General features: G+C 46.1%; 1 protein-coding gene across 5 annotated transcripts in view; it reads left to right on the top strand.

Moving 5' to 3' along the window:
• Positions 1–16341, top strand: part of LOC139057613 (NLR family CARD domain-containing protein 3-like) — a 129506-nt gene extending 113165 nt beyond the window's left edge. For 4 of the 5 annotated variants that reach the window (XM_070536149.1, XM_070536151.1, XM_070536150.1 and 1 more), the window contains one exon: positions 15917–16341. In XM_070536149.1, coding sequence (XP_070392250.1) covers positions 15917–16174 — 258 coding nt within the window. In that variant the 3' untranslated portion in view covers positions 16175–16341. The remainder of the gene's footprint in view (positions 1–15916) is intronic. The other variant, XR_011512939.1, reaches the window with a different exon arrangement.
• The last annotated feature ends 10823 nt before the right edge of the window (positions 16342–27164 follow it).

Here is a 27164-nt window from a genome sequence, read left to right as displayed (position 1 = left end):
TATCAGCCACGACTGTTTTGTGTTCAAGAAACACATTTAAAGTCTACACACAAGAACTTCTAAAGACAGTACATAATCTTCCGTAAAGACAGAAATAATGGTAATTCTCCCAGTGGTGTGGCAATCATAGCCCAAAGTCCGTAGCATGCCAGCATGTATCACTCCAGACTTCATTTGAAGCAGTGGCTGTTCGGGCTATATTGTTCAACCAATTTATAACTATTTGGTCCATTGATATATTGACTGATGAACGGTTTGACAAAGCAGAATTTGAAAAGCTGATTGACCAGCTTCCCGAACGCTATATAGTAATCGGAGACTTCAATGCTCCCAGCATATTCTGCGGTGACTCAAGATGTGATGCGAGAGGACGGGCAATTGAAAAGTTCCTTCTTTCATCTGGAGCCTTTCTATTTAACAAGACAGAGCCAACATTTTACAGTCCTACACACAACACGTATTCGTGTATAGACTTAGCCATAGGGTCCGCCTCACTTCTTTCATACCTGGAATGGAGAGTTATCAGTAATCCATACGGGAGCGAGCATTTCCCAACACTCCTTGAAACAACAAAGTGGCACGATGGACCAGCTTGCCCCCGAAAATGGAGACCTAATAGTGCGGACTGGTCGAAATTTAGTAACATAACTAAACTGTATCTGGAAGAAGCAGACCACCTAGGCGTAGAGGAACTGACCCCCTACATCACTGCACATATCCTCTCTTCTGCTAAAAAGTGCATACCTCAGTCCTCCGGAAAAAAAAGTCAATCCAAAACCATGGTGGAACAAAGACTGTGAAACCGCAAAGAAACGCCAGAACAGAGCATGGAGCAGATTTTCACGCCACCCAGCAACAGAACATATAATAGAACTTAAGTAGGGCGAAGCGAATGGCCGCCGTATCCGCCGAATATCCGAAAGAGAAAGCTGGACCCGCTACGTATCCTCCGTAAACCCATACATGGATGTTAGCAAAGTATGTGATAGGGTACGCAAACGAAAAGGACAACGTCCAAATCCTTTTCCTCTCAAACCTGGCACTGGCGAGACAATACAAGATCAAGCAAATACTCTTTGTGAGCACTTTCGGAGGGTATTAAGCTCCGAAAATTATGCCGGAAAGTTCTTACACCATAAAAGAATAGCTGAAAGTATTCCTCTGCGTCCAAACAAGTTGTCATCCGAAGGATACAACAAACCACTAACATGCCATGAACTGAAGCTTGCCCTAGGCACTTGTGGCAGCTCAGCTCTAGGCTCTTACCCAATTACTTACGAAATAAACAACAATCTGCCTGGTGAGACCCTAAACTGAATTTTAGGTGTATACAATAAGATTTTTGCAACTCGTCATATACATTCATCTTGGCACTAGTCCTGCCAATACTGAAACACGGCAAATACCCTTCCTCAGTTAACAATGACAGACCAATTGCACTCACGAGCTCTTTACTTAAAGTATTTGAAAAAAATGGTTAACCGTCGTCTTGTGTTCTTTTCAGAATATAATAGTATCTTGGGACCCTCACAAATCTGGCTTCCGAAGAGCAAGGTCTGCAACAGATAATCTTGTTCTCCTTGAGTCATATATAAGTGATGCATTTGTACACAGCCAATACTGTCTATCTGTATTCTTTGATCTTGAGAAGGCATATGATATTGCCTGGTGATACGGTATTCTGCAACACCGGTCGTCTTTTGGAATTTGTGGTTATATGCTGAACTTCTTGCGAAATTACCAATCTGAAAGGAAGTTCCGCGTAAGAATTGGCAATGTTCTATCACGCATATTTGTTCAAAAAACGGCGTACCACAGGGAGGAGTGCTAAGTTGCACACTATTCCTAATTAAAATGAACTCTCTCCGCTTTGCTATACCTTCCTGGTGTCTCATTCTGTCTCTGTGGACGACATCAAAGTCAGTTTTAAATCTTGCAATCTGTCCATATGTGAACGCCAGATACAGTTAAGTGTTAATCGGCTCGCGAAATGGGCAGACGAAAACGGGTTTAGATTCAGCGCAGAGAAAACTACCTGTGTGCTGCTTTCCAGGCGAAGAGGGGTATGTTCTGACCCATGCATTACGATGAATGGGAGAAGCCTGGTAATTAGAAAAGAAAAAACCTTTCTGTGTGTAATCTTCGATAGTAAGCTATCTTTCATGCAGCATATAAAACAGTTGAAGCTGATATGTCTTAAAACTATGAACCTTTTAAAAATTTTACCTCACCAGTCGTGGGGAACCGATAAGTATTGTCTCCTATCTCTTTTTAAAAGCCTTGTGTTGCCATGCATAGACTATGGATGTATTGTTTATCAGTCAGCTTCAAAAACAACACTTAAGCCACTCGATCCTGTCTATCACTTAGGTATCCGCCTAGCACTCGGTGCCTTTCGTACGAGTCCCGTCCACAGTTTATATGCAGAATCGGATCAGTGGCCGCTGGATAATCAGCGTACATATCTGGGAGTCACCTACGCAATAAGAACCTTGTCACTAAACAACATTCATGCAAAGCACTCTTAAATGATCAGTCCACAAATCAGTTGTATTTAAACAGGCTTCCACACGCTCCACCATTCCCGTTAGCAGTAAAATCTGTCATCATCAAATCATGATCATCATCATGAAAATCTGTCATCATCAAATCATGATACCGAAGTCTGCAACTTCGGTATCATGTGCAGTCCATGGCCGAAACTTCTCCAACTCTAAAACCTTGCATAACCATAGCAGCATTTTTACAGCCGAAGCGTACGGTATCCTGATCACTGTTGAGTACATAGTACCCAGCACAAGATACGAAACTCCATAATATACACATATTCCTTAAGCGCTGTAGTAGCTCTGTCCTGTAGCAAAGCAAGCCGAAACCCTGTAATTAACCAGCTCCATAAGCACATTCAGGTAGCGTATAAACAAAACCTTGCTCTTGTTGTATGCTGGGTGCCAGGCCACTCTGGGATTGCAGGCATTGAAAGTGCGGACAAAAATGCTGCACAAGTGGATCATCGGGATACAATTGATGTAAGCTGGGTACCTGGTGTAGATATGTAACCTGTGGTATGAAAGGCGCTCCGTAATCATTGGCAAACTGAGTGGGACAAGGAAGTTAAAAATGAGCTACACCGGCTTAAACCGCAGTTAACCAAATCTTTTCCACTGAAGCTTGATAGACACACCGAAGTCACCCTTGCACGACTGAGAATAGGGCACACTGATGGCACACACAAATATATCTTGACAGCAACTGGCCCACCGACGAGCACATGCTGCGATGAGAAGCTAACCATCCTACATGTCCTCATTCAGTTTCCTGAACTTCACCGAGACCGCTTAGCTCATATTAGGGAACTCTACTCGCACCATATACATCGCCCCTACCATCCCTCGATGTTCTTATCAGAGGATGCACTTTTTAACTTTAAAATAGTTCTTAATTATCTTGCACAAGCTAACTTTCTCGACATCATCTCATACCATCCTAAGCTTCAGGTTGTGCCTCACAGGTTTAGGTACAATCTGATGCTCAAAAGTATGTCTGATCTCTCGCACTCCTTGCGCAAGCAAGAATTGTACATCAAGGGACTCAGACGATCCAGAATAATTTAACATGTGAGCCTGTAGCAAATGCCTTTAAGGCCGTATATTTATCTTAGTATTTATTTTAGAAATCATCTACTAGTATTTATAGATATATCTTACGTGTAGGCCTCTATACAGCCTTTATTTAGGTCATTGTCCTAAACTCTCAATTTTACTAAATATAACACACGTCCTGGCGCTCATTGGCCTTTGATGCCCTTGCATCAATAAACATCAATCATCAATCAATTGATGTGTTCAGGACGCAGCCGGCAAGTTTGGCTAATTGGGACACGGGCAAACTGCTACGGGTCGCCAGAACCATGCGGACGGAGGAGGGCAAAGGTTGTAGGAAAAATTCTCGAAGCAAATTTTAACCGAAGGTGGTTTCCTTGTCTTCAAGGGGCTGTTGAAAATGACTCAGGAGCTGCGAAGATTTGCGATCCCCGAGCTCTTCAGTTTGGAGAAACTGATGTAGGCGTCGCTGTTCCGACATCGTCCTACGTTTGACGAATTCGCTCGTGATGTCAGAAGGGCCTGCCGCCAGGAGGTTGAAGGATGAGATCGCGAAGCTGGGTGGCAATCTACGGCAGCATCGAGGATAGGAGATGGTTGAATTTTCGAGCCTGCGAAGTTACTCGCGCAATGGTGAACTGGCTGTTTATTTGAGCGATCAAGAGTTCGGGGTCCACTGGACAGTTTTGGGGTAACCTTTGCGAAATAGTAGCCAAGTCGCGCTGCGGTGCAGGGGTTCTTCGATTGCTGTCAACCGTGGCGATGATCGATCATTGGAAGCATTGCGGTTGTCTTAACTCCATGTCCACCGTCCGTGGTCACCAATATTGTGGGGTGCAAAATCAGTGATGACGATGAGTCACAACAAACACAAGTACATTTTCACTGACCGGAAGGCCTTAGCTGACGCTCATACTTAGAGGGATCACTCTCCTGGCTGCCTCGCGCCGGCCACTCGTGATGTAGGCCGGGTGCGCGCTTCACTCCCTACGCAGTGGACTGCCGTTGTAGTTGTTGTTGTTGTCCTTCCTACCCAGCCACCGTTCTACTCGTCTTCCTCGACGTCTATGCTGCTATACTGTTTGTCTCTCGCCAGCGCGCGCTGCCTGCTCAAGTACCTGATCCCTTGGCCACCGGTAGTTCAATTTTGTTGCTGCCGAGAGCGGTAAGCACTTCATGAAAGACACCTTATCCTGTTCCCAAAAATTAGGTGGTTTCTGCGCCGCATTATTGCAAGTGCTACTTTACCGCCTTTGCAGTAGAATGCGGTATATTGCTACAATGTGGCATCAGTTGAAAATGACATCAGGTAAATAAGTGATGTATCTGGAACTCTAAATGGTCCAACACGATGCAAGCTGAACCTGCCCAGAAAGCACGAAGCAATTATAAAAACATGTGTGGCTGAGGATTAGATCTGATTTGCCTAAGATATCATGCAACTTTTACTTCAAAGGGGAAGTTTCTACACTTCTCATCCGGAAATTGTGATGGGCGAGAAATGCATGCTGTCCGTTCATTGTTCTTAGCCGGTTGGTTTCAGGACTAAAAATTGACCAAACACACATCGACGCAATAATTCGGTGATAGGTTTTCTTGCTTCTTATTAACATATCTTTATTCTTGCACTTATATCAAGTGATATTTTCTGAGCGCTCTCCAGTAGCCTAAAAATCCGTTCAACAGAAATTTTGTCACTGTTCTCGCATTTCAAATGTCAATTTTTTGTATTACACTATCGCCAAGAACTTTATTTACAAAACATATAGTGTAACGCATGCTTGGCGACTATGAAACATAATAAAGCGTGATGCAACTAATATTCGTGATAAGCCAACTGTCAGTGAAATTAGGTTATTTATATGAGCAAGAGTTTCATACGTGGAATACTAACTGAATATAATTATGAACGGAATGTAAAATTTGCGCCAACTTACTCCATGGTTGATGTACAATTTAGCCAGCGAGCCCTGCGATCGTTATTGTTTCAAAGCTGAGTAGACTGCCGTTTACTTGCTATGTGTGACGCTTGGTGACTGAGTCGTGACTTCATGCCCTTACCAAGACGTCTGTAATTATATTCAAAAAGAAAGCTATTCTGGGATTTCACGTACCAGGAACAATCATTAAGAGGTGCGCCATAACAGAGGACTGCGCACTAGCTTTGACCATCTCGGATTCTGTTCTGTGCAGTCAAATCTAAGTACGCGAGCATATCTGCACTTTGCTCTTCATTTACATCTACCCCACAACCGACAGCTCTGCAGCGAAACGTCATAGCCGCTAAGCAGCCACAGTGCTTTGTTATAGGGAAGATAAGCTTGTTGCTCGTAATAATGCTGGTATTTTTAAACCAACCTAGGAAAACTACAAGTAGTTATCGGAGAACGCCGTGCCACGCGAGCATGCATCCACGGCGCCAGGAAACGAATTAAAATCCAGCTGTTATAGCGGAAATGTAGCAGACGAGAAATGCGAATCCTCACAATGATGTCACTGTAGCGTCATTCGCATCGTCATTCGCAGCGTCGCCGTCAGACGCGCACGAGGTGAACAGGTAAAAATTCAATAAAGCAAACCACGCCGGCTGCACATCTATCATGCGGTCTCACGTGATTGTTCTGGCGTTATTGCTTTGTGTTTTAACATGAAAATAATTAGAGCACGCTTAAGCATTTCCTTTAGTAGTGGAAGGCTACAGCAATTGAAATTCCTTGACTTTCTCACGTCTCCCGGCAACTGCTGCTTCTTCGTGATTTGGGAGAGGGAAAATACACTCAGTTCTGCAGCCCATATGGGAGCACGGCGCAGCGTAATGGAGATGGGGGCGGGGAAAGAAGAGAGGATAGAGGGGGGAAAGGGAGAGTAGGTTTCAGGCAGCAGGCGTCAGCATCATCCAGGGGCCAGCGCTCGGGCAGAGGCCGTGCAAAGCCGAATTCTATTGGCGATCTAGGAGCCCGTTTGAGTACACATATTCAAGCCAGTTCTGGGAGGGCTGCCAGTGCTGGTAGGTGGTAGCGGGCCGGGAAGAGCAGGTGTGTTTCTGAGGTAGCCGGGAGTCCATACCATCGGTTGGTGGCAGTGACTGGAGCGCGCTCCTGGGCTAATGCAGGACAGGTGCAGAGTAGGTGCTCGAGGGTCTCGGCGTCACCGCACCTTCTGCAGGCTGGCGAGATGATGCGTCCCTTGGCATGGAGCCTAGCTGCCGTCCACACGGAACCCGTGCGCAGACGGAGTGTGGAACGGTCCCGTCGCGAGAGGCCGTTCTCAGGGAGGAGTTTTGGGGCGCGGTTGGTAGCTACCCTGCTATCCGGATGGCTGCTTATGTAAACTGTAATGTTTACAGGGAAACGCTGGCGTCGAACGCTATGCATGAAGGCGATCTCTCTGGTACAAACGCGCCCCTTGCGTCGGCCTCGATGCGGCGGAGGCCAGCGCTATCTGCAGGTGCTGCAAGGAACCGGCAGCGCTGCTTTATGGCCTTTGAGATCTTCGTGCGCAAATCTGGGAGGCCATGGCCCTTCTGTGGGTGGTACAAACGCTGGAAAGTGGACTTGTTCTTTTTTAGTTTTCGCATAACAGAATTATGTTTTTTTTGTATATTAAAATTACAATTCCATGCTATCTGTCTGTAGGTTGTGTGCAAGTCGTAGTTTACGATTTTTCTACATATTTTCTGTTGCGAAGTATAATTACTTCAGTAATTTCCTTGCGCCACATGGAAGGCCTGCGTTGTTGGGTATGCGTGGTTCGAAGTTCTGAGGTTTTTTAGCGCACGAAAAGGGGCGCAAGACAGTGGCAAGACGCGGGCACAGCGCTAACTTCCAACAATTGTTTTATTCCATGAAGCGGTACATATATATATATATATATATATATATATATAGTGAACAGACACCACCGTATGCATGCGCATATGTACTAAGTTTTTGTAAGATGAGACAGCAACGAGACACATGTAGGATGATATCGAAGATGAAAAACGACCGTGCATAGCCCAAACATTTTTTTTTGGTAATTGCAAGATTAAATTGTCATCTCCATAAGGCCACCCTCTGTGTCACGTTTAAAAAATCGACTTCTTTTTTTAAAGATCAATTGAAGGCGCGCTAACACAAGCGCTCCCCAATCTAGTGATCTTCGCCGCTTCAATTATCTCACGTGTTGTTTGCATCGGGCTTCTTCCTATCACCGTGCACTCTTTATAAATGGGGCTGCATCCATGTATTCTGCAGTGAATAGCCAGATGCCCCACTCCTCCAGTTCGCACATTATTTGCGTGTTCACGCAACCTATCATTTACACACCTTCCCATTTGGCCGATGTATTTTTTTGCCGCACGACAGGGGTAGTTCATACACGATATTGTTCTCACAAGGAACGTGATATTCCTTGTGATTTGTCCGGCAACTGGGCTTCTCAGAACCACAGTGGCTAGCTTTGCACAATTTGGACAGCTTGATTGGCGCTGAAAAGATGACGCTTACATTTGCGTTATTGCCAATCTTCTTCAGTCTGTGTGGGATATCGGGGATGTATGGTATGATTGCGCGTTTCTGCTTCACTCCCGCATTTTCCGGTGAAGTACACCGCTCATCCTATCGCCCGTGTTTCGTGGTCTTAAGGAGACTTTCGGCCACAGCTGTGATGATATGCTGCGGAAAACCGGCCTGTTTCAAGCGATTCACTAGCGCCAGAAAGCTAGACATACACTTGTGAGGACATGAGTGGCGAAGCGCATTCATTAAGCTTGACTTTGCGATGCCCCTCTTAACTAACTTTGAGTGGCCCGATGAAAATGGCAGTAGCGGCTTGTTCGCCCTTGGTTCATATGCCCAGCACACCTGGTGTCCTTCAAAAACCATTGTATTATCGAGGAATCGCAAAGTACTATCCGGTGGCGTTTCATGTGTAACAGTGAGCGGTTGTAACCACTGGTTGAAAAGAGCTAGCATTTGCGTGACTTAAAGACAAACCTTCCCGCTAGGATTTGGATCGAGAAGCACAAGGTAGTCGTCAACGTACCTATGCACCTCTTTTTAGATTTGAATTTTCTAATTTGGCATCCAGTATCCTGTTTACACGTTCAAGATAAAGGTCACTTAAAATTGGCGCAATACAGCAACCATTGCAAATTCTTTGTTTTGGAAGATAAACACTTCCATCCTATTTGGAGAACGTCGAGCGCAGATACACAGATAATAGTTCAAGAAAACGCTGCGTAGATATGCAAATGATGTTTACAAACTTCAGCTCATCGTAAGCATCAATAGCCTCTTGAACACATACTAATAACTCATTATGTGGCAGTGAATAATATAGATCTTTTACATCTATACAGAAAGCTTTCAAATTACTGCCTACATGCGTCTTCAGGTAAACTATTACTTCCTCTGAGTTCTTCGTTAGAAAAGGATCATTCACTGGTAGCAATTTCAACTTGCGTTGAAGAAAAAGACCTATGGACCTCTGCCAAGTTCCACCTTCTGACACTATAATACGCAGTGGCCATTCTGGTTTATGGGTTTTGATTAAAAAAAAAACGTTTCAAGGATCCCAGATTTTTTACTTTCTATTTCGTGGACCAGTTTACTCAGGTTTAATTTCTGACAAAGCTTCTTAGCTTCTGGTTTCACTTTCGCAAGTGAGACATCACGCCTGCCATGAAACACGGAATGCAAAGCCTCATCTGCCTTCTGTTTCAACGAATTATGCTGGATGACCACAAACCCACCTTTATCTACAGGAAGCAGTGCCAGGCTATTTTCACAAAGGAACTGTTTCACACGTTTTAAGGGCACGGCTGCCCTGGATGGCTTAGCTCGCGACACAACATCCACACCTGCTGAGATACACATTCCTGCTTCATTTCCATCCGCACATTTTGAAACATCTCTAACCAAGGTTAAGAGTTCAGGAGCAGACAGTTTAGGTTCAACAGCAAATTTTGGTCCTAGCTTCAGGGTGTCTTTCACATACCCAGGCTACTGTATGTCTCCCTCGATGTGGACTGCGTTGTTCCGGTTCCCTTGATTCTTTTTCTGTTGATTCTGTTTAGCCCGTAGCAGCCTGAGCAGAGGTCTCCAGAGGGTTTCCACACTGTCGTCAATTCTTGAGTACTCTCGCCACTTCTTCCTTTTTGCTGCAGGTTGATTTTCCTGAAGGAACACTCTTGCATTTAGCAAGTCCCTGTAAAGCCGTGCTTGCCTGAGGCATTCTGACCCCAGAATCTTGCAAATTCTTCGTCCATGTCCTCGCGAGGGTTCAAGGTCCCCGCAGAAGCGTTGCACGTCCGGCGGCATCTGGTCGAGCCGTAGACAGTAGGAGAGCATGCGTGCCCTGCAAAAGGCCGCTGCGATGATGGTGATGAGTATGGAGGGGTGCAACGTAGAACATAGAACAGAGCCTGATGTACTAGAAATGTAACTTGCAAGAGCGTAGGTTAGGGCGTGTTGGTTCATAACTGAGGTTTTTTAGCGCACGAAAAGAGACGCAGGACAGTGGCAAGACGCGGACACAGCGCTAACTTCCAACCATTTGTTTTATTCCACGAAGCGGTACACATATATATATAGAAAACAGGCACCACCGTACGCATGCGTACGGTGGTGCCTTACCTCAGGTCATCTTACAAAAAATCAGTACATATGCGCATGCGTACGGTGGTGTCTGTTCCCCATATATATGTGTACCGCTTCGTGGAATAAAACAACTGTTGGAAGTTAGCGCTGTGTCCGCGTCTTCCCACTGTCCTGCGTCCCTCTTCGTGCACCAAAAAACCTCAGTTATGAACCAACACGCCCTTACCTACACTCTTTCAAGTTACGTTTCTAGTACATCGGGCTCTGTTCTATGTTATACGTTGCATCGTTCCATACTCATCAGCGTCATCGAAGCCGCCTTTTGCAGGGCACGCATACTCTCGTACTACAGAGAGTTTTCTTGAACTATTATCCATGTATCTTCGCTCGACGTTCTCCAAGTGGGATTGAAGTGTTTATCTTCCAAAACAAAGAATTTCCATTGGTTCCTGTATTACGCCCATTTTAAGTGACCTTTATCTTGCCCGTGTAAACAGGATACTGGATGCCAGATTAGAAAATGCAAATCTAAAAAGAGGTGCATAGGTACGTTGACGACTACCTTTTGCTTCTGGATCCAAATCCTAGCGGGGAGGTTTGTCTTGAAGTCACGCAAGTGCTAGCTCTTTTCAACAAGTGGTTACAACCGCTCACTGTTACACATGAAACGCCACCGGATAGTACTTTGCGATTCCTCGATATTACAATGTTTTTTGAAAGACACCGGGTGTGCTGGGCATATGAACCAAGGGCGAACAAGCCGCTACTGCCATTTTCATCGGGCCACTCAAACTTAAGAGGGGCATCGCAATGTCAACCTTAATGAATGCGCTTCGCCGCTCATGTCCTCACAAGTGTATGTCTAGCTTTCTGGCGCAAGTGAATCGCTTCAAACAGGCCGGTTTTCTGCAGCATATCATCACAGCTGTGGCAAAAAGTCTCCTTAAGACCACAAATCGCGGGCGACAGGATGAGCGGTGCACTTCACCGGAAAATGCGGGAATGAAGCAGAAGCGCGCAATCATACTGACACGTGTACTTATCTTTATCGGGCGACCACGTTTCACCGCTTAACTGTAATCGCACAGCAAGGGACGCGCCTGCATGTATCCGACGTCTCTGGAAAGTTATCGATGCTTCTACCCGGCTGTCTGTTGTCACCGAACCTTGTGCTATCTGATTTCATCGCGTAACGCGAATGGTGTAGAACTTTGTGGAAGGCATGCGGGTCCGAACGATTAGTCTGGAACGTTCGACGACTGCTCTATCAAAGCCGACGCGCTTGACCCGCTGATCAGATTTTCGATGATCGCCGACTGTGTTTGCCGCTATCGTTGTGCTTTAGGTGTAGCCTGTTTTGTGGGCACAGGTTCGCCCAATAAAACCTAGTTTTGTCTTTCACAGTACTGCTACTGTGTTCTTTCTTCACCGTCACTACCACGTGACAATACCGTACATCCACGATATTTCGCACACACTGAAGGAGATTGGCAATAACGCAAATGGTAAGCGTCATCTTTTCAGCACCAATCAAGCTGTCCAACTTGTGCAACGCTAGCTACAATGGTTCTGAGAAGCCCAGTTGCCGGGCAAATCTCAAGGAATGTCAAGTTCCTTGTGAAAACAATATCGTGTATGAACCACCCCTGTCGTGCGGCAAAAAATACATCCGCCAAAGGGGAAGGTGTGTAAATGACAGGTTGCGTGAACACGCGAATAATGTGCGAACTCGAGGAGTGGGGCATCTGGCTATTCACTGCAGAAAGCATGGATGCAGCACCATTTATAAACAGTGCACGGCGATAGGAAGAAGCCCGACGCAAACAACACGTGAGATAATTGAAGCGGCGAAGATCAGAAGGTTGGGGAGCGCTTGTGTTAGCGCACCTTCAATTGATCTTTCAAAAAATGAAGTCAATTTTTAAACGTGACACAGAGGGGGGCCTGATGGAGATGACATTTTAATCTTGCAATTACAAAATAAAGTTTTGCCGGGGCTATGCACAGTCATTTTTCATCTTCGATATATCCCTACACGTGTGTTGTTGCTGTCTCATCTTACAAAAAAATCAGTACATATGCGCATGCGTACGGTGGTGTCTGTTCCCTATATATATGTATCGCTTCGTGGAATAAAACAATTGTTGGAAGTTAGCGCTGTGTCCGCGTCTTGCCACTGTCCTGCGTCCCTTTTCGTGCGCTAAAAAACCTCAGTTATGAACCAACACGCCCTAACCTACGCTCTTTCAAGTTCGAAATTCGTTTTGTCGCAGGGACGCCAAACACGCGACGCCAGATTTTCTGCGACACGTGGCCCTTAACATTCCCGCGTTAAGAGCGCACGAGTTTACGTGGCGCCAAAAACATGACTGGAGCGCCATACATGTTGGCTACCTTCTTCACATTGTGGGACATATGGAGGACATAAGGCACTATTCAGGGCTCTATCTGCTTCTGGGCCGAGACAGTTTTTTTTAAAACAAATCTTTCTTTGTCTTTTCCTTTGACTTATTCGATGCTACTGCTGTTGTTTTGCACGCCGCGTAGGGAGATGCTTGATAACGTGCCTAATGTATGCATTGCAAGAACGTGGGAAACCTTTCCAATGAACTTCGGGGGCGTCGCCACTATCCCCTACGCAAGTCTGTCGCCAATGCCACAATGCTCTCTGGAATTCTCTCTCCGTCGACACAATGATGTAATTACGCAAGTGCCCCTCACAAAAGCATTGCAAAAGCTTCAGCGCTTACATTTTCAGTCACGCGCAATGGCCGAGAGGGAGGCAGAACGGTAGGCAGGAGGAACAGGATGCGTAAAGCCAACTCCGTAATGACGAGAGAGAAGACGAGAAGAAAGTCGCATAAGACACCTTCCATCATCAAGGCAAGAATTTCCGCGTGCGTCGACTGATATTTTAGCCTTAAGCTTGTCCGTTCGCCGTGCTCCTCTTCACAACTGTCATAACGTCGAACAAGGACCGATCTGTCTTTGCATCTGTCTTCTGCACTTGCTCCGCTTCTCTGAGTATTGATACTGAAGAGATCGCAGGTTATGTGCATTCACATTGAGCTATATGTCAAGTAAACTTGAAGAAACTAGTAACGCGGTCTCGCTTCGTGTCCATGGAACACACTGAGGCTTTTTTGTCAATTGTCTCCGTTCGAACAGTGTCCATGACTGCAAGGCGTCACCAGGTCCTGAGTCGATCGCACGAAGTCTAATATTTGCACTATATTTAATTAGTGGCTACCTTACATTTGCTGGACTGAGAATCTGACTGTCCGTGAGGAGCTTGCCGCGTATTACAGCTCCTCTAACACCACAGATGAGGGAATACTTGCAGCAGCTCTAGTAGTGCTTCGGGAGTTTTCGGCCCTTTTATTTGTGCATGTAGTTGCAAATCTTTTGGGAGACCGTGAAATACAAGCGTTAAGGCGGATCGTGATTGCAAATCTGGTTCAGCAAGTCGAAGCAGTCACTGCTTCTCAAGAAAGTGGCCAAGCGAGGAACCGCACCTAAAACGTTAAAACAGTGCCTGGTCTTATCGCTGCACGTTATTTCTTCGGAATGCTGACAAAAAAAAAAAACTCTTTCCACATGCACCAAGGTTCGCCAACAAGCTCTATGTAGGGCAACTAATGCAGCATTCTGGCTACACCACTCAGATATTGTCGCATGTTTAAGACCGGGTATTGGTCAGAAATCTACCCAATGTATTTCGCTATGGTCTCATAAAAATTCATTCATCTTTCTAGGTTATTTGAAGACACGTCAAAAGTTTCTGGCGTTAAAATTGCAAGTAGATGGTTTCTCTTGTAGCTTAAAGCAGACAGGCGAACATCCGCCACTGCGCTCTGTTGCGAAAAATGTTCTTGTTGCATGGGCATGGCTTGTAGAATTGATGATTTGCGGTCATACGATGCTGCACGACCGAATGGTCGTCCGAGTACCACCTGACTAAACAGGGCCAATGGGATATTCACCTTCGCTGAGCCTCGTTAAACAAGCTCTTCGGTCGACACAGAAGCTCGATCCAGAACAAGATCCAGGAGCTTACCCGTTGTGTCCACGGTTAGGTCGACCGGAGAATAATCGTGGAGATAGCAGCCTTTGAATAGAACTGGATCGTTGTACCTCTCCAGGAAAAAAAAAAAACGCTTACATCTTTGTTCCATTGTCGGCTGCGCCTAAATTTCCAATAAGCCCACACATGTCAAATAGGTCAAATTAGCGTCATGTCGCCAGTTCTTACTTGTTTATTCTTCTCCTTTGCCTCCCGGTTCCCTCGGATGTTATCCGGCATCTTCTCTTTCACCTCACTTCAATAATAATAATAATAATAATAATAATAATAATAATAATAATAATAATAATAATAATTCGAGGTATGGTATGGCACGTTTCTGCTAATTCTGAAAAATAAGCACCATGGAAGTTCGTCCACGCGGACAACTGAAGCAGGGTCTTTGTGCGCAAACGCAAAGCCGCATTACAGCACCGCGGCCTGAAAATGACGGCCCGCAAGTGGTGATCCAGCAAATACACACTTTATCCGCGGTGCCGTTACCCTGCAACACCTGGGTGGGGGAGGGGGGGAGATGCCTGATACGTAATGGAGCACGGGTGGCCAGCGGGTGCTGGTCCGTAAGTCAAGGGACGTTGAAGCAGCTATTGCTCCTAAGGCTTAAGTAAAAGGATTCCTCTGTCTCATCCACCATGCAATACGCCGTGTGTGGGAGTGGCAGTGCCAACCTTCTCGCAGGCTACGGACAGCGGCGCGCAGCAACGTCTCCAGCAAACACGTCTCGCTGTGTGCTGTGTGCGCAATTTAGACAAACGCAAGTGGTGCATGCGAAGCTTCTTTTAACACCTAATCACTGCTGCATGCCGTCGAAATCAAAGCCAAATTCAGTCAAATAACAGAAACAGCACTGCAAGCATCGATTACATCGATTCCCATAGTGCGTGGACTCTGCATATTTTCATTTTCGTCTAGGGTCTTTCACCTTCTTCGGGAGGATCTGATGGACCGCTTTCAAGACTTAGCCTGGGTATCCGGCTCTAAAAATCATCGCCAATTCTTTGTCAAAACTGCGGTGCATTCTGTAGGGATAGGACTGAGATTGCTTATTTTAGGCAGAGGGCGGAGATTTGTCTTTGCTAGTTTCTAATGTCCTAAAAGCATAAGGCATGATGGCTTTCTATGAACGCGGGCTGTAAAACCAACACGCATGTTATTCATACAAAATTATTAATAACGTGACTCCGACGAAGATCAACTCCCATCTACCGCGCTACCAGGTACTGAAGGAATAGCAGTTGCACACATCCCTGCAAGTATCGGCGCGCATGACGCGATAACCAAGGTGCACAATGGCCAAAGGCAGGTCGTCGACAAACCAAGGCTATTCGTCTCTTTTCGCTCAATAATCCATGGCTGCATGCCTTGGAAAACCTCGCTTTGCTTCCGTTTGTCACCGCCCACTCATTGCAGCCAACAACTTATTTGATTATTCCAATTTGAATAATAGATTTGACTAGACCAGGAGTACATCATGCGGCAGGCTTTGACCCATTTACTTTCCGCTTGTGTGTGCGTGTGCGTGCGTGCGTGAGCGCGCGCGAATTTTCCCTTTCCTTCCTTCCTTCCTTCCTTCCTTCCCTCTTGAACCTTCAGTGACATTGCAGGTTTCCGCAAAACTGATTTGCCATACATGTATTTTTTTCATGCAGTTCTGGCAGCTGTCTGGCATTGTCAAAGGACAGCTCATCTGCAATGCGCCGCCTACTGGGGCAAACGGCAAGAAGGTGCGCCAGCTCGACAAACTTGGCGCCGACATGTTGGATTACCTACGCTCCTACCTCAAGGTCGGTGACATTCTGGACGACGAAGAGGAGGATCCGAAGAGCGAGAACGCAGCTGCTGCCATGGAGCGTTCCAACAAGCGAAAGCGGGCGAACAGCACCGACTTTCTGCAGCAAGAGCAATGACCTGCAGAGGAACCGAGACCAATAGTGCGGCTCTGCTTAGCCGTAAAAGCTTTTTAGCAACTGTTAACCAGGCTGAAGTCAGCGCTCACCTTTTTACGAGTTGACGACTGTTCCCTTTTAGGCAAATGGAACCTGAAATTGGTCAATAAACATGTTTTTAAAGAAAAGGTAGTGGTGGGTTTAGAAAAATGCGTTCTTTCCTTTTGCAAAACTACGGATTCCACAACAGGACGGTTCAGATGGATAATTTCCTGAGGTTCGGAGTCAATGAAGTTTGCAGAAAAATGTGAGACATACCTTGCGAAAGTTTAGGTTCTGGAAGGACTTAAGAGAGGAATACAATAACGTTAGCTTAGTTAGGCTTAACGCACAATAAAGACCCTCAGGTGGTTGAAATTATTCAGTCTCCCACGACGACGTGTCGTCGAATTGTATCGTGGTCTTATCTAATAAAACCCAAGAGTATAAACAATTTTGTTAACAGGCTTGTTCAGATGCCAGTGTCCAGCAAGGTTCTCGATGCCATAGAGCACTTTCGAAATGAAATTTTAAAGGTTTCCTAGGTAAAAACGATTAATTGAATTAGAGTTGGTCATCCTTTAAAATGGGACCAGCGAAGAAAGTTTTCCTACGGCAGTCAGTCGGTAATACGCCGAACGGCTGTTACATGGCGTTCTCTTTGTGTGTGTCTTTGTGATAAACATGTCATAATTGGCGTTATTATTCCAGGTAACGGCATGCTTTCAGTCCTAAATGTTACTACGAGGTACAAATTTGCATTTTTCAACATAAGGAACCTTTCTCTCTGGAGCTGCCGCCTAGATAGATCAGAACGGAGAAATGGCTTCGCTGGCCACTCCATCCGACAGGCTTACGCTAATTTTATATCAATGTGGAACTTTTATAGACTCACCGCTTGAAGCAGATATAAGTTCTTGCTCTTTGTTGTTTACACATAATCTACCGAGAAATTTATTTCTAAACTACAATAAAAATCACGATACAACTCTAACTGTACAATGTGACGACTTAACACAATAGCCAGAAGAGGGTCAAGTAAAGGTAACCAAACAGGAAAAAATGCATATTTAGACACTGCTCAGACAGCTTGCAATATTTGTAAACTAGGGTTTCCGAGAGCTCGCATCATGATAGCGGCTACTGCACGTAAGCACCACAGTAGCATTCAATCTGCCCAGTGATGTATGGCCTGGAATGTTACACATTTACTTTCCTGCCAACTGCGCAGCGACACTAACAATGCTGGAGCGATCATAACTTTGGGTCATGGTTCACCCGTTGCGAAACTTGTCGTGTGCTGTGATGCATAGATTAAAACAAAGCATGGAAAAGGAATCAGTGCGCTGTAACTTTACTTCCGGCTGAATAACGGCAGTGAGTCGTCGCTTCGATAATGCCTTCCGACTGCACGCCGAGGTAATGACTCATTGGGGCTATTCACGTCTACAACGTCTTCAAGACGTCGAATAGGCTTAACACGGGCGGAACCACAAGACCAGCTGCGTTGTCTTGTAGTCTCACTGTCTTGTTATTTTCATTGTGTTCGAGCACTGACACGATACACGCAATGAATCGCAATACACGTACCTGGGTCACGTAACACTGGATTGAAGGACATGCTTCGAACCATTACAATATTGCTGCTGACCAGCAGGCACAGAGCCCTCCCATTCGAGATACTCCAGCAATTCGCCGTGTGTGTAAAACCGGATGGGACTCTGGTGGGACCCACACGCTAATACTCCCTTTCCCCCCACCCCATGTGTCTGCTCTCTCCCACCCCACCCCAAGTCTCCTAACTAGGGCTGAGGAAGATATGCTTAGAGGTGTCATGCTGAGGGTGGCTGTTACACAGGCTGTCACTTCTGTATGAAACATGCCACACTTTACATCAGTCGCAACATGCCCATACAGTCGTCTTCTAGTGACGGAGACAGATGCTTGCCACCATTTATTTATTTATTTATTTATTTATTTATTTATTTATAGGGGTGTGCGAATATTCTAAATTTCGAATACGAATCGAATATTTTGCATATTCGAAGCGTATTCGATTCGACTAATGCATATTCGGAAATTCCCGAATATTCGAGGGCGGCCGAATTACGGTAGAAACGACAAATATTCGGACAGACTGCGACTAAATGAGCAATTAATGAATTACATGCTTGCTCCCCACTCTGCTAAGAACATGTTTATTCACTTACAACTTCGCATGATCCGCTCATTATCTGTATGCTCTGTTTCAGTCTATCTGCATCACGCCCGTGAGACATGATCAGTTTCGGTTTCTTTTTTAGCAAGCTTTATTATAGGGCTCTTCCACAACAATATATGATGTACTTTCGTGTTGTGTAAGCATCCGCGATAAAATATGCATCTCTAAAATGCTACGTGGACAATTTTTAGATGTGTGAAAATTAAAAAGATAAAAATATAGGTCCGAGGGAAACGTGGTATTGAAACCGACAACTCCCGCCTTGTGTTCCCGCTTTTCTAAGGTGGTCGCCGGCTCTTTTCTACGTTAAGCGCTGCTGCTCTTTGAGGCAAACGCAAACCACGGTTACTTCGCCGCTCTGCTATTTGCAGCTATCTCAGTGCTGATACAGCCCTCATTCAACCGTGTTCTCCAAGAATGGCATCAACTGCGGATGACGAACCACCGCGAAAGCAAGAAAAGAAAGCCGGAAGAAATCTACTATAGGGGTAACACACAAGCCTCTCGCCGTCGACAGCTCGGTGCAAGTAGTGCAAACGTGTTCTTCAAACGCCGACAGGAACGACTGCTTCTCTTCAAAAACACACGAAACAGCACCCTTTGTTGACGGAAGAGCACAAAAAAGACGCCGCTGCAAACGCGCCGTTGAAGAATCAACCAACACTGGACCATATACTACAGCAGAGACAGCAGTCATTGTCTGAGAAGAAAGAAAATGCACTTAACCAGAAAGGGGCAGAAATGGTCGCCTTAGATCTTCCCCCTTATAGCTTTGTAGAAAACAGGGGGTTCAAAGCACTGATGAAAGCAGCTTCACCGTACTACAGCCTGCCATCTCGAGCAAAACTGTCGTGTGTGCTCGTCCAACGCCTGAACGACGAAACAAGAGCAAAGGTACCACACCAGCTGCGAAAAGCACTTGAACACGGAACAAGCACTCTCGCTTTTATGAGCGATTTTACGAGTGCCAACGAGGGCTTTATATGTCTCACGCGTCATTTTCTTTAGGTGAAGTTTGAGACGAAAAAGTTCACTTTAAGCACGCTACATATGCCGGAAAATCACATGAATGTGAACACAGCTGCCTCATTGGAGCTGCTATGCACCGACTGGGAGATACCAATCGACTGTGGGAAGTACATCGTGACGGACAACGGCCGCAATACCCGAGCGGCTGCCAGGAGACTGCCATGGCTCTAGCGGGCATGCTTGGCGCACACTCGGCAGCTGGCGATCAGCGATGCAATGTCGTGTACTCCGGAAATCAACACAACAGACTCTGCAAGAAGGCGAGAACGATTGTAAGACACTAGAAGCACAGCCCTAGTGCGCAGGAATGACTGAACGATTTGCAGAAGCAGTTGAACGAAGACGTGCTCCATCTCGTGCAGGATGTTGTTACAAGATGGAAGAGTCAGTACCTCGTGCTCTCAAGGCTCCTTGAACTCAAAGAGTCCCTCGCACTTGAGCTCACCACTTCGGACCCGAGCATATAAATACCTTTAACTTTGCAGAGTTAATATATGCAGTGGAGTTTGTGGAGGCACTGAAGCCCTTGTTTGACGCAACTGTGATTTTAAGTGCTGAAAAGTACCCCTCCTTGTCGTGTCAAATTCCAATTATTTTTGGAATGTTGCATTGCCTAGGAGGTTACAAAGGCAACTCAGGGTTTGCTAACAATCTTGAAAAATGCATCAAGACTCGTTTTGCGGAGTGCGAATTAAACGAAGTGGCCAGCCTGACCATGTTTCTTGATCCGCGCTTTAAGGCCACACTTCCTCAGGCATCTGGTGAGATGATCTGGCTGAAAGACCTTCTGACAAGGGAGCTGCAGGCAGCTGACGTGGAACCCAGCGGGGACACCGCCGTGCCCGCGTCGACTTTGTGTCCACTGTTGTTATCCAGTGTATGGAATGCTTTTGACGATCTAGTGATGAACAAGGAGAAGACACATTTGGCATCTGCCCCTGAGAGGGAAGTTACACACAATGCGGAAAAGCCTCTTCTTGAAAGGGGCAAGGATCCTTGTGAGTGGTGGTAGACCATTGACCGCTTCATGCACCCTATTTTAAGTGCACTCACCCAGAATTACTTGGCCATCCCTGCCACCTCAGTTCCCAGTGGGCTCTTCTACCGGTGGAAATGTTGTCACAGTGCATTGAGAGCGCTTACGTCCTGAACATGTTGACAGCAGGTAATTTTCCTTCACGATAATCTGTAGCAACCGCATTACCTGACTGAGAGCATTACCTGACATTACCTGACTGCATTACCTATAATGAGCGCCTCTTTAATCTGAAGCAGCCTTGTAAAATGCAATATAATTTTTAAAAGGGTAATAAAGCTATTGTTGCCTCGTTTTTCAACATTTTAATACTACACACATATTCGATATCCGATTTGATATTCGAAGACAGGTTTTTGCCTTATTCGCATTCGATTCGTATTCAAAAATTTCAATATTCACACACCCCTATTTATTTATTTATTTATTTATTTATTTATTTATTTATTTATTTATTTATTTATTATACCCTCAGGGGCAATGGCATTACAGATGGGAGTGGGGAATAAGTTGAACATATATTATGCACAACAGCGTAAGCAAACAGCCAAGATGTAAAAGTACTAATATACAATACTAGCGGATAAGAAACAATGTAAATAAATATTATTTCTTATTACATATTTTAGCGTACATTGATTACATAAACCATTACATAAAGTTGTATAAGGGACGTTAGCAAGCAGAGTGCACAATTCAATGTGAGAAGCGCACTCAAACCATAGTTGCAAGCACAGTGAAAACAAGAGTACTCAAAACAAAATGTCATGTAAGGTTTCTTTAAAACGGTTGATATCCCTTATAGTCTGGAATCACCGTGACCTAACGGTCCTTTTCTCTGGACTGCCCTTCGGTGAGCATAGCTTCGCCGTTAGGTTTACTTTTCTTCCTGCGGATTGCATCAGATTTCGCAGGACTTCTCGTAGCCTCCTTAAAGTAGCTTTAAGAAGTTTTGCGGGATGTGTTGTAGCTCTTTTGAACAGTTGTAGACGCTTTGCCCATTTTGGCTGGTCACAGACATCTATAACACGTCTTGCAGGTAGGATACCTTCTTCACGCTCTCCGACATACCAAAACAGTCAAGGGTACCTTAGTTATCCCTACCTGGATCAATGCAAAGGTGTTGCTGCAACGTCAGCAGAAGCGCATTGACGTCACATGTCGAATGGTGTTCCTCACTAGGTGGGCACAACGCAAGGGCGAGAGTTCGCCTTCCAGCAAAGCTCTTGGGTCCGGGTTCCTACATAACTCTACCTTAAATAACTGTTCCTTAAATAAGTTCTTCTTAACACCAAAGTAGTGGGCTCGACTCCCATGCCATGACGAGGATTCGACGGCCCCCCAAGCTCGTGGGTTCGAGCGCCTTAAATAACCACATTTTAGTTAAATTTGTCCTAATTAACTTTGCCTAAATACACGAAAGGTCGCGGGCGCGAGTACCATAACTCTATCTCAGTGAACTCTGTTTATTAAGTTAGTGTTATTTAGCAGAAAACGTCTTGGGTACAACACCGACCAAAGGCTGCGGTTTCGAATCCCTTATTTAAATCTCCTTTAATTAGCTTTATCTTAACTAACTTCGCCTAAATTAAAACGAAATGTCGTGGATTCTGCTCCTACCAAAGGTCGAGTCTTCGTAGCGTTTTTGGACCAGCGTGTGGTCCACGCCGACGCCGACAACGTCGGATTTTTCGCCTCACGAGCCATAGGATGTCTGTGCATTAATACTTAGTTTCCCATGGCGCCTCATGCAATCACCACAAGACTTCTCGTGTGGCGAATGTCGCGCGGGTTGGCTTCTGGGAGGTGGCGAGATGTGCTCGGCCTCGTCGTATCAGTGTGGCTGGCCCCGGTTGGGGTGGTCACGTGCGCTGCACGAGCACGCACGCTGCCGGTGCGGTTGTCGGCTTAATTGTAAGATGGCCGAGTCTCTCGAAATAAGGGGCAGGTCACGGCTGGCTCCGAGCTGGGAGTGCTTTCGTGCTTCGCGGATCTCGGATAGGTGAGGGGCCCACACAACCACTGATATTTTTTTATAGCATTAGCATTCGTGGGGTACGTCACGCACTTTTGGAGGGCTATGTATCTATAAAAGTTTGTATGTTTCTACTAAACCGTTTTCTCGCCTAGCTGGGTCACGGGTTCAACGGTCGAACGGGCAGCGTGCCTCGGACTGCGGTGCTGAGGTAACAGGGTTCGAATCCACGCGTTTTATCGCTGCCAAGTGGGCATTGCTTCAAGCGGCAGCGGGATCTCGATGACGAAGAAGACGACTCTGCTTGCGAGCAGCATTGTGCGTTTGCTTCTTCGCCAATCTCCCGTAGCGCCATGGAATAATGAGCAAGGAAAGAAAGCATCGCACGATGTCGTTCGACATGCCTTGCCCGAAGAGGGTTCTTATCGCGGACGAGTTGAACAACGAAAGCGGCAGCGAGGCTTCGTCACACTGTACTAACGTACTTTTTGGCGAATATTTGCCAAAATATATTACACACCAACGCATTAGCAGAGTGCGCACTGCGTATGCGCTGCTTTTCAATGAACGTCTATCCCGCCAACGCTTTAGGGAGCTGCGCCATGAATGCAATAGGATTGTGCCGTTCATCAATGCATCTCTCACCGACTTGGTTCACTGTGTACATGGCTCTAGCTGTGTGGCAAGCAAGGCAACAATTCTCGACCTTCACAGGTACTAATACGCCACGCTTCTGGTCTCGGAGGCTATGTGCGGACTTCTCGGCAGCGCCACCAGATGGAGCCGCGTATCCAGAAAAAAAAACAGAAGCACGAGAGAGCTGCTTGGCTGCCCCATGACGTGTTTCTCAGCGTTCGCACGCGCCGTCGCGCCATGCATTTCGGGGCCAAGCGCAGGTATCGTGGCGGCGGCGCCAGATGGCGTCGCGTATTCTTAGGGAAGTGCGAAAGGGGAGTGCCGCTTCAGTACACGCCTCAAACATAGCTCATTCCGACGGTTGATACACATTGTGTCTCTGTATTGATTCAATGCTAAACGCAATATCGTCGACAGTCATTGTGTGATGGGTTTTGCCGCAACTTTTTCCCGCCACAGCGTTTGTGAAATTTACAAGTATCCACCGCTGCTCTTCGAGGCAGACCAGAGAGGGTATTCTGTAAGAGTCCACCTAGTCGGCTGTTCATTTCATCCGCTGCTGAATGGCTGCGGCTGCTCATCTCCTCGCTCGAACAGCTTAGTCAAATCAGTGCTGCCGCCGGGTACGGGCCGGTAAAACAGGCACAAACGCCCTCCCGCCTTGGTGTTCAGCGACTACGATTGCTGTTCGGACGCTTGGAAGTACATCCACTTATTGGGAATTCGGCAGCATGGGACTACGAAACTTCATTTTTTTTTATTTACCTTTATGAATTTATTTAGAAGCCTACATCGCCCATTTAGGCATTGTTGTAGGGAGGTTGGAACAGGAGCCACAATCAAAATAAGAAAGCCGATAGGCACAGCCGTCAATTGAACATTCAACTAAAGCCTACGCCTTGCAAGGAAGAGGAAAACACATTTGCGAGAACATCAATAACACTGACATCAAAGCGTTTCCACTCGTTGATCGCAAAAAAAAAAGAATGACCAAATACATTCGTTGACATTCTACTTCAACAACCATTTTAGCATGAGCACTTCTGCGCGATATGTTGAATGGGCTTCTAATGTGTAAAATTTTAATAATACCAGTTTCATAATACAAAATGGAATGAGAATAATTTCAACGCAATACTTTTCTTCGCTGCTGGAAAGGTTCAGAACCTATTTTATTTTTACTGAGAGTTATACTAAAATGAAAGTGATAAATACCGCTGACAAAGCGTGCAACGTGATTTTATATGCTTATAGTTTATAGATGTTTATAGATGAGCCACGTTTATAGATGAGCACTTGGCCGTGAGAATGCCGTACTGTATCAGCATATTCAAAGATTGGATACACATTTGTTACACACAGAGGTTTTTTAAGACTTTTCGGAACAGGTTTGAAATTACATTTGCGGAAATTTAACACACCAATGGCGTTAGCAGTTGCGTGGCCTACATGTTTCAGTAGACAAACAGACACCAAGAATTTAAAATGTTCTACGCGATCGAGAGATGTACCATACAGGCTATAACAAGAATGGAAGGGTTTGCATTACCAAAAGAACACTTCACTTAGTAAAACACTTAGTAAAAGAACACTTCAATACATATAAACGCACGTTTATAAGCAGTACTTTTACTAATATTAAAATCTTATTTCATAAAAAAGAAGCCTCACAAAGAAAGAGAAGTCCACGTTCGTGTAGCGATTCTGAACTCCACAACTTTAACTTAAAGTTAACTGAATCATCCATTATATATTTTGAACATATAAAAAGCTGGCCGGTCGCTTTATTATCTATATCTGTATGCCATTTTAAATTATATCCACTATTGTAACACCCAGCTACTTGAAAGAATCTGCGGTCAACAAGCTGTGATCCCCGATGGGTCATAAAGTGCTGCATAAGGACCAACATATCCCACGAGTTCACCTGGTTTGGACAGCTTGGCATGCGTGTCTGCCTGGCAATGAGCGCGTTCGTGTGACAGCCCGATGCGTCAGCCTCCTGGCGCAGCTGGAACGCTGACATGGTGGAAAAGACACCACTTACATACACGCATAAACTGCAACACTACACACTATCGCTTAGAACGTTCCCTCCACCATACGTGGAAGTAAACCGTGTAGGTGCAGCCGCTTGGCGCAAGCTCCACACTAATACGTTCCCCAGCCTTGCTCTCCGCCGCACATTTACCCTACCCGCTATTGCGACAAATGTCCTTTCTTTAGAGGACACCCAAACCTCTACCAGTCTACGTGTGAATGCTCCAAACAACCCGGCCTTCCTAGAGTACCCAACGCCTCCCCTTCCCAGCGGGAAGCCGCTCTTTCCATCAAAGCTTCGGACGACCAAGCGACGTCTGATTGACCGGACCAGCGCGATAACAGAAAAAAAATGGGCGCTAGACTGAGTGCTCCATCCTCTATTACTTCATTACAAAACAACAAATAAAAATTTGTACTACTATTCGATATGATAATAAAAACGTCGCAGTTTCGCCCGAAAGGCGATAGCAAATCAGTGGACAGGTATACGAAGTAAGGATAGTAGATTTATCGGCCATGTGAGTTTGTAAACATAGGCATGCTAAAAAAATTAACAATTTCGGGGTCACGCATGCACAAGCGAACATGAACACACCTCCCTCGATGACCGCGGAAACTCGCGGTCTAATCGCTGGAGCGAGGAAGCGCGGCAGCAGCAGCGAGCAAATTGACCTTCGTGCTGCGACTCGCATCAGCGCGAGCTAAGCCGCAGAACAGAGCGTGCGTCAGAGTGTGTTCCTCGTCACAGATGGCTTTCAAGATAATAGAGTGTTGTAGCTGAGCCTCTTTACGGTACGCTTCGCTCCGAGCTGCCCCACTAAGCCACACCGGAGCGACGGGCGATTTTCACGTGTTAGTTATACGTTTAGCGGAGCGGAGCGAACCTTTCGTAGTTGCAGCGCCCCCTGGCGATATTCAGGGTAATGAAAGAAAATAAAAACACTTTATGATCACTCTTGTACAGTAAAACGTAGATATGTATATATATAACTATTTCTCTATGAAGTATCTAGACGTGGGCTTGCAATGCGTCACCAGTCCATTTTATCCAATGGAAAATAAAGCGCCGTCTTGGGGAGTGCCACGTGTTAGCCAGCGCGCTTGCTTTTTGCATCCAATCCAATCCGTTCTGACTCCAACGCTAGCCAAAGCGCTGCGCGGCACGCTCCACTCAGGCAGCTTTTAAAGGCCGATCGACACGACGGACCAAATTGCTCTTTTGGACCGCGGTCCGTGCATCACGTGATAGGACGTCACCAGTTCGTGCGTACCACCATTGGCCCGCGCAAAACCGCGGCGCTCGCGGTCCAACAAATCGCCGAAGCTTTTCCCGCTTCTGTTTTGTGCGGCGGACCGCATGCAAACCGCAGCGATTTTGGCGTAGCCAACGAAGGTTGTGCGGCAACAGAGTGTCTTCAGCCAAATTACAGTGTACTAGCCAAATCTAATCTAGTTTTCGGCTCAGCAAAAGCCAGTCAAGCCAGTCGTTTCATGTCTGCCGTTCCGCCTACACGTGCGTGCAGCAGATATATTTTTTAAACACCGTGTCCTCTTGAAGTGACGAGGTTGTTTTTTTCATTTTGTATGCCTCGTTGAGCAGTTCCCGGCTTTGTGAGACTCGAGCCGGAACGATAACAATGATAACACTCTGGCTGGGAGCGTAGCTGGTTGGTCTGCTCTGCCGTCTGCTATGGCGGTCCGCCATGTGGATGTGCTCTGCGCCGGACCGGACCGCGGCGGGCCGTGACGTCGCATCACGTGACCTAGCGGCCCGGGGACTTGGTCCGTCGTGTGGATTGGCCTTAAAGGTGCATTTACACGACCGGACGGAAGAGGAATTTTCGCAGCGGATGGCGCATCACATGACGCGCGCGGCATCAGAACTTGCCGCCCTCGTCTTGTCCGGCCTCCTCCGCTCGCGATCCGGATTGAAAATGTTCGCCGGTATTTCCATCCGTCCGTTTGGCGGTCGTCTGGCCTCAATTTAACGCAGTCAGCGTCAAATCTGCCAACATTGGATGGTTTGGCGTGG

The sequence above is a fragment of the Dermacentor albipictus genome, chromosome 3 (genome assembly GCF_038994185.2).
Source record: "Dermacentor albipictus isolate Rhodes 1998 colony chromosome 3, USDA_Dalb.pri_finalv2, whole genome shotgun sequence".
NCBI classification, from domain to species: domain Eukaryota; kingdom Metazoa; phylum Arthropoda; class Arachnida; order Ixodida; family Ixodidae; genus Dermacentor; species Dermacentor albipictus.
This window is presented reverse-complemented; position numbering and strand designations above follow the sequence as displayed.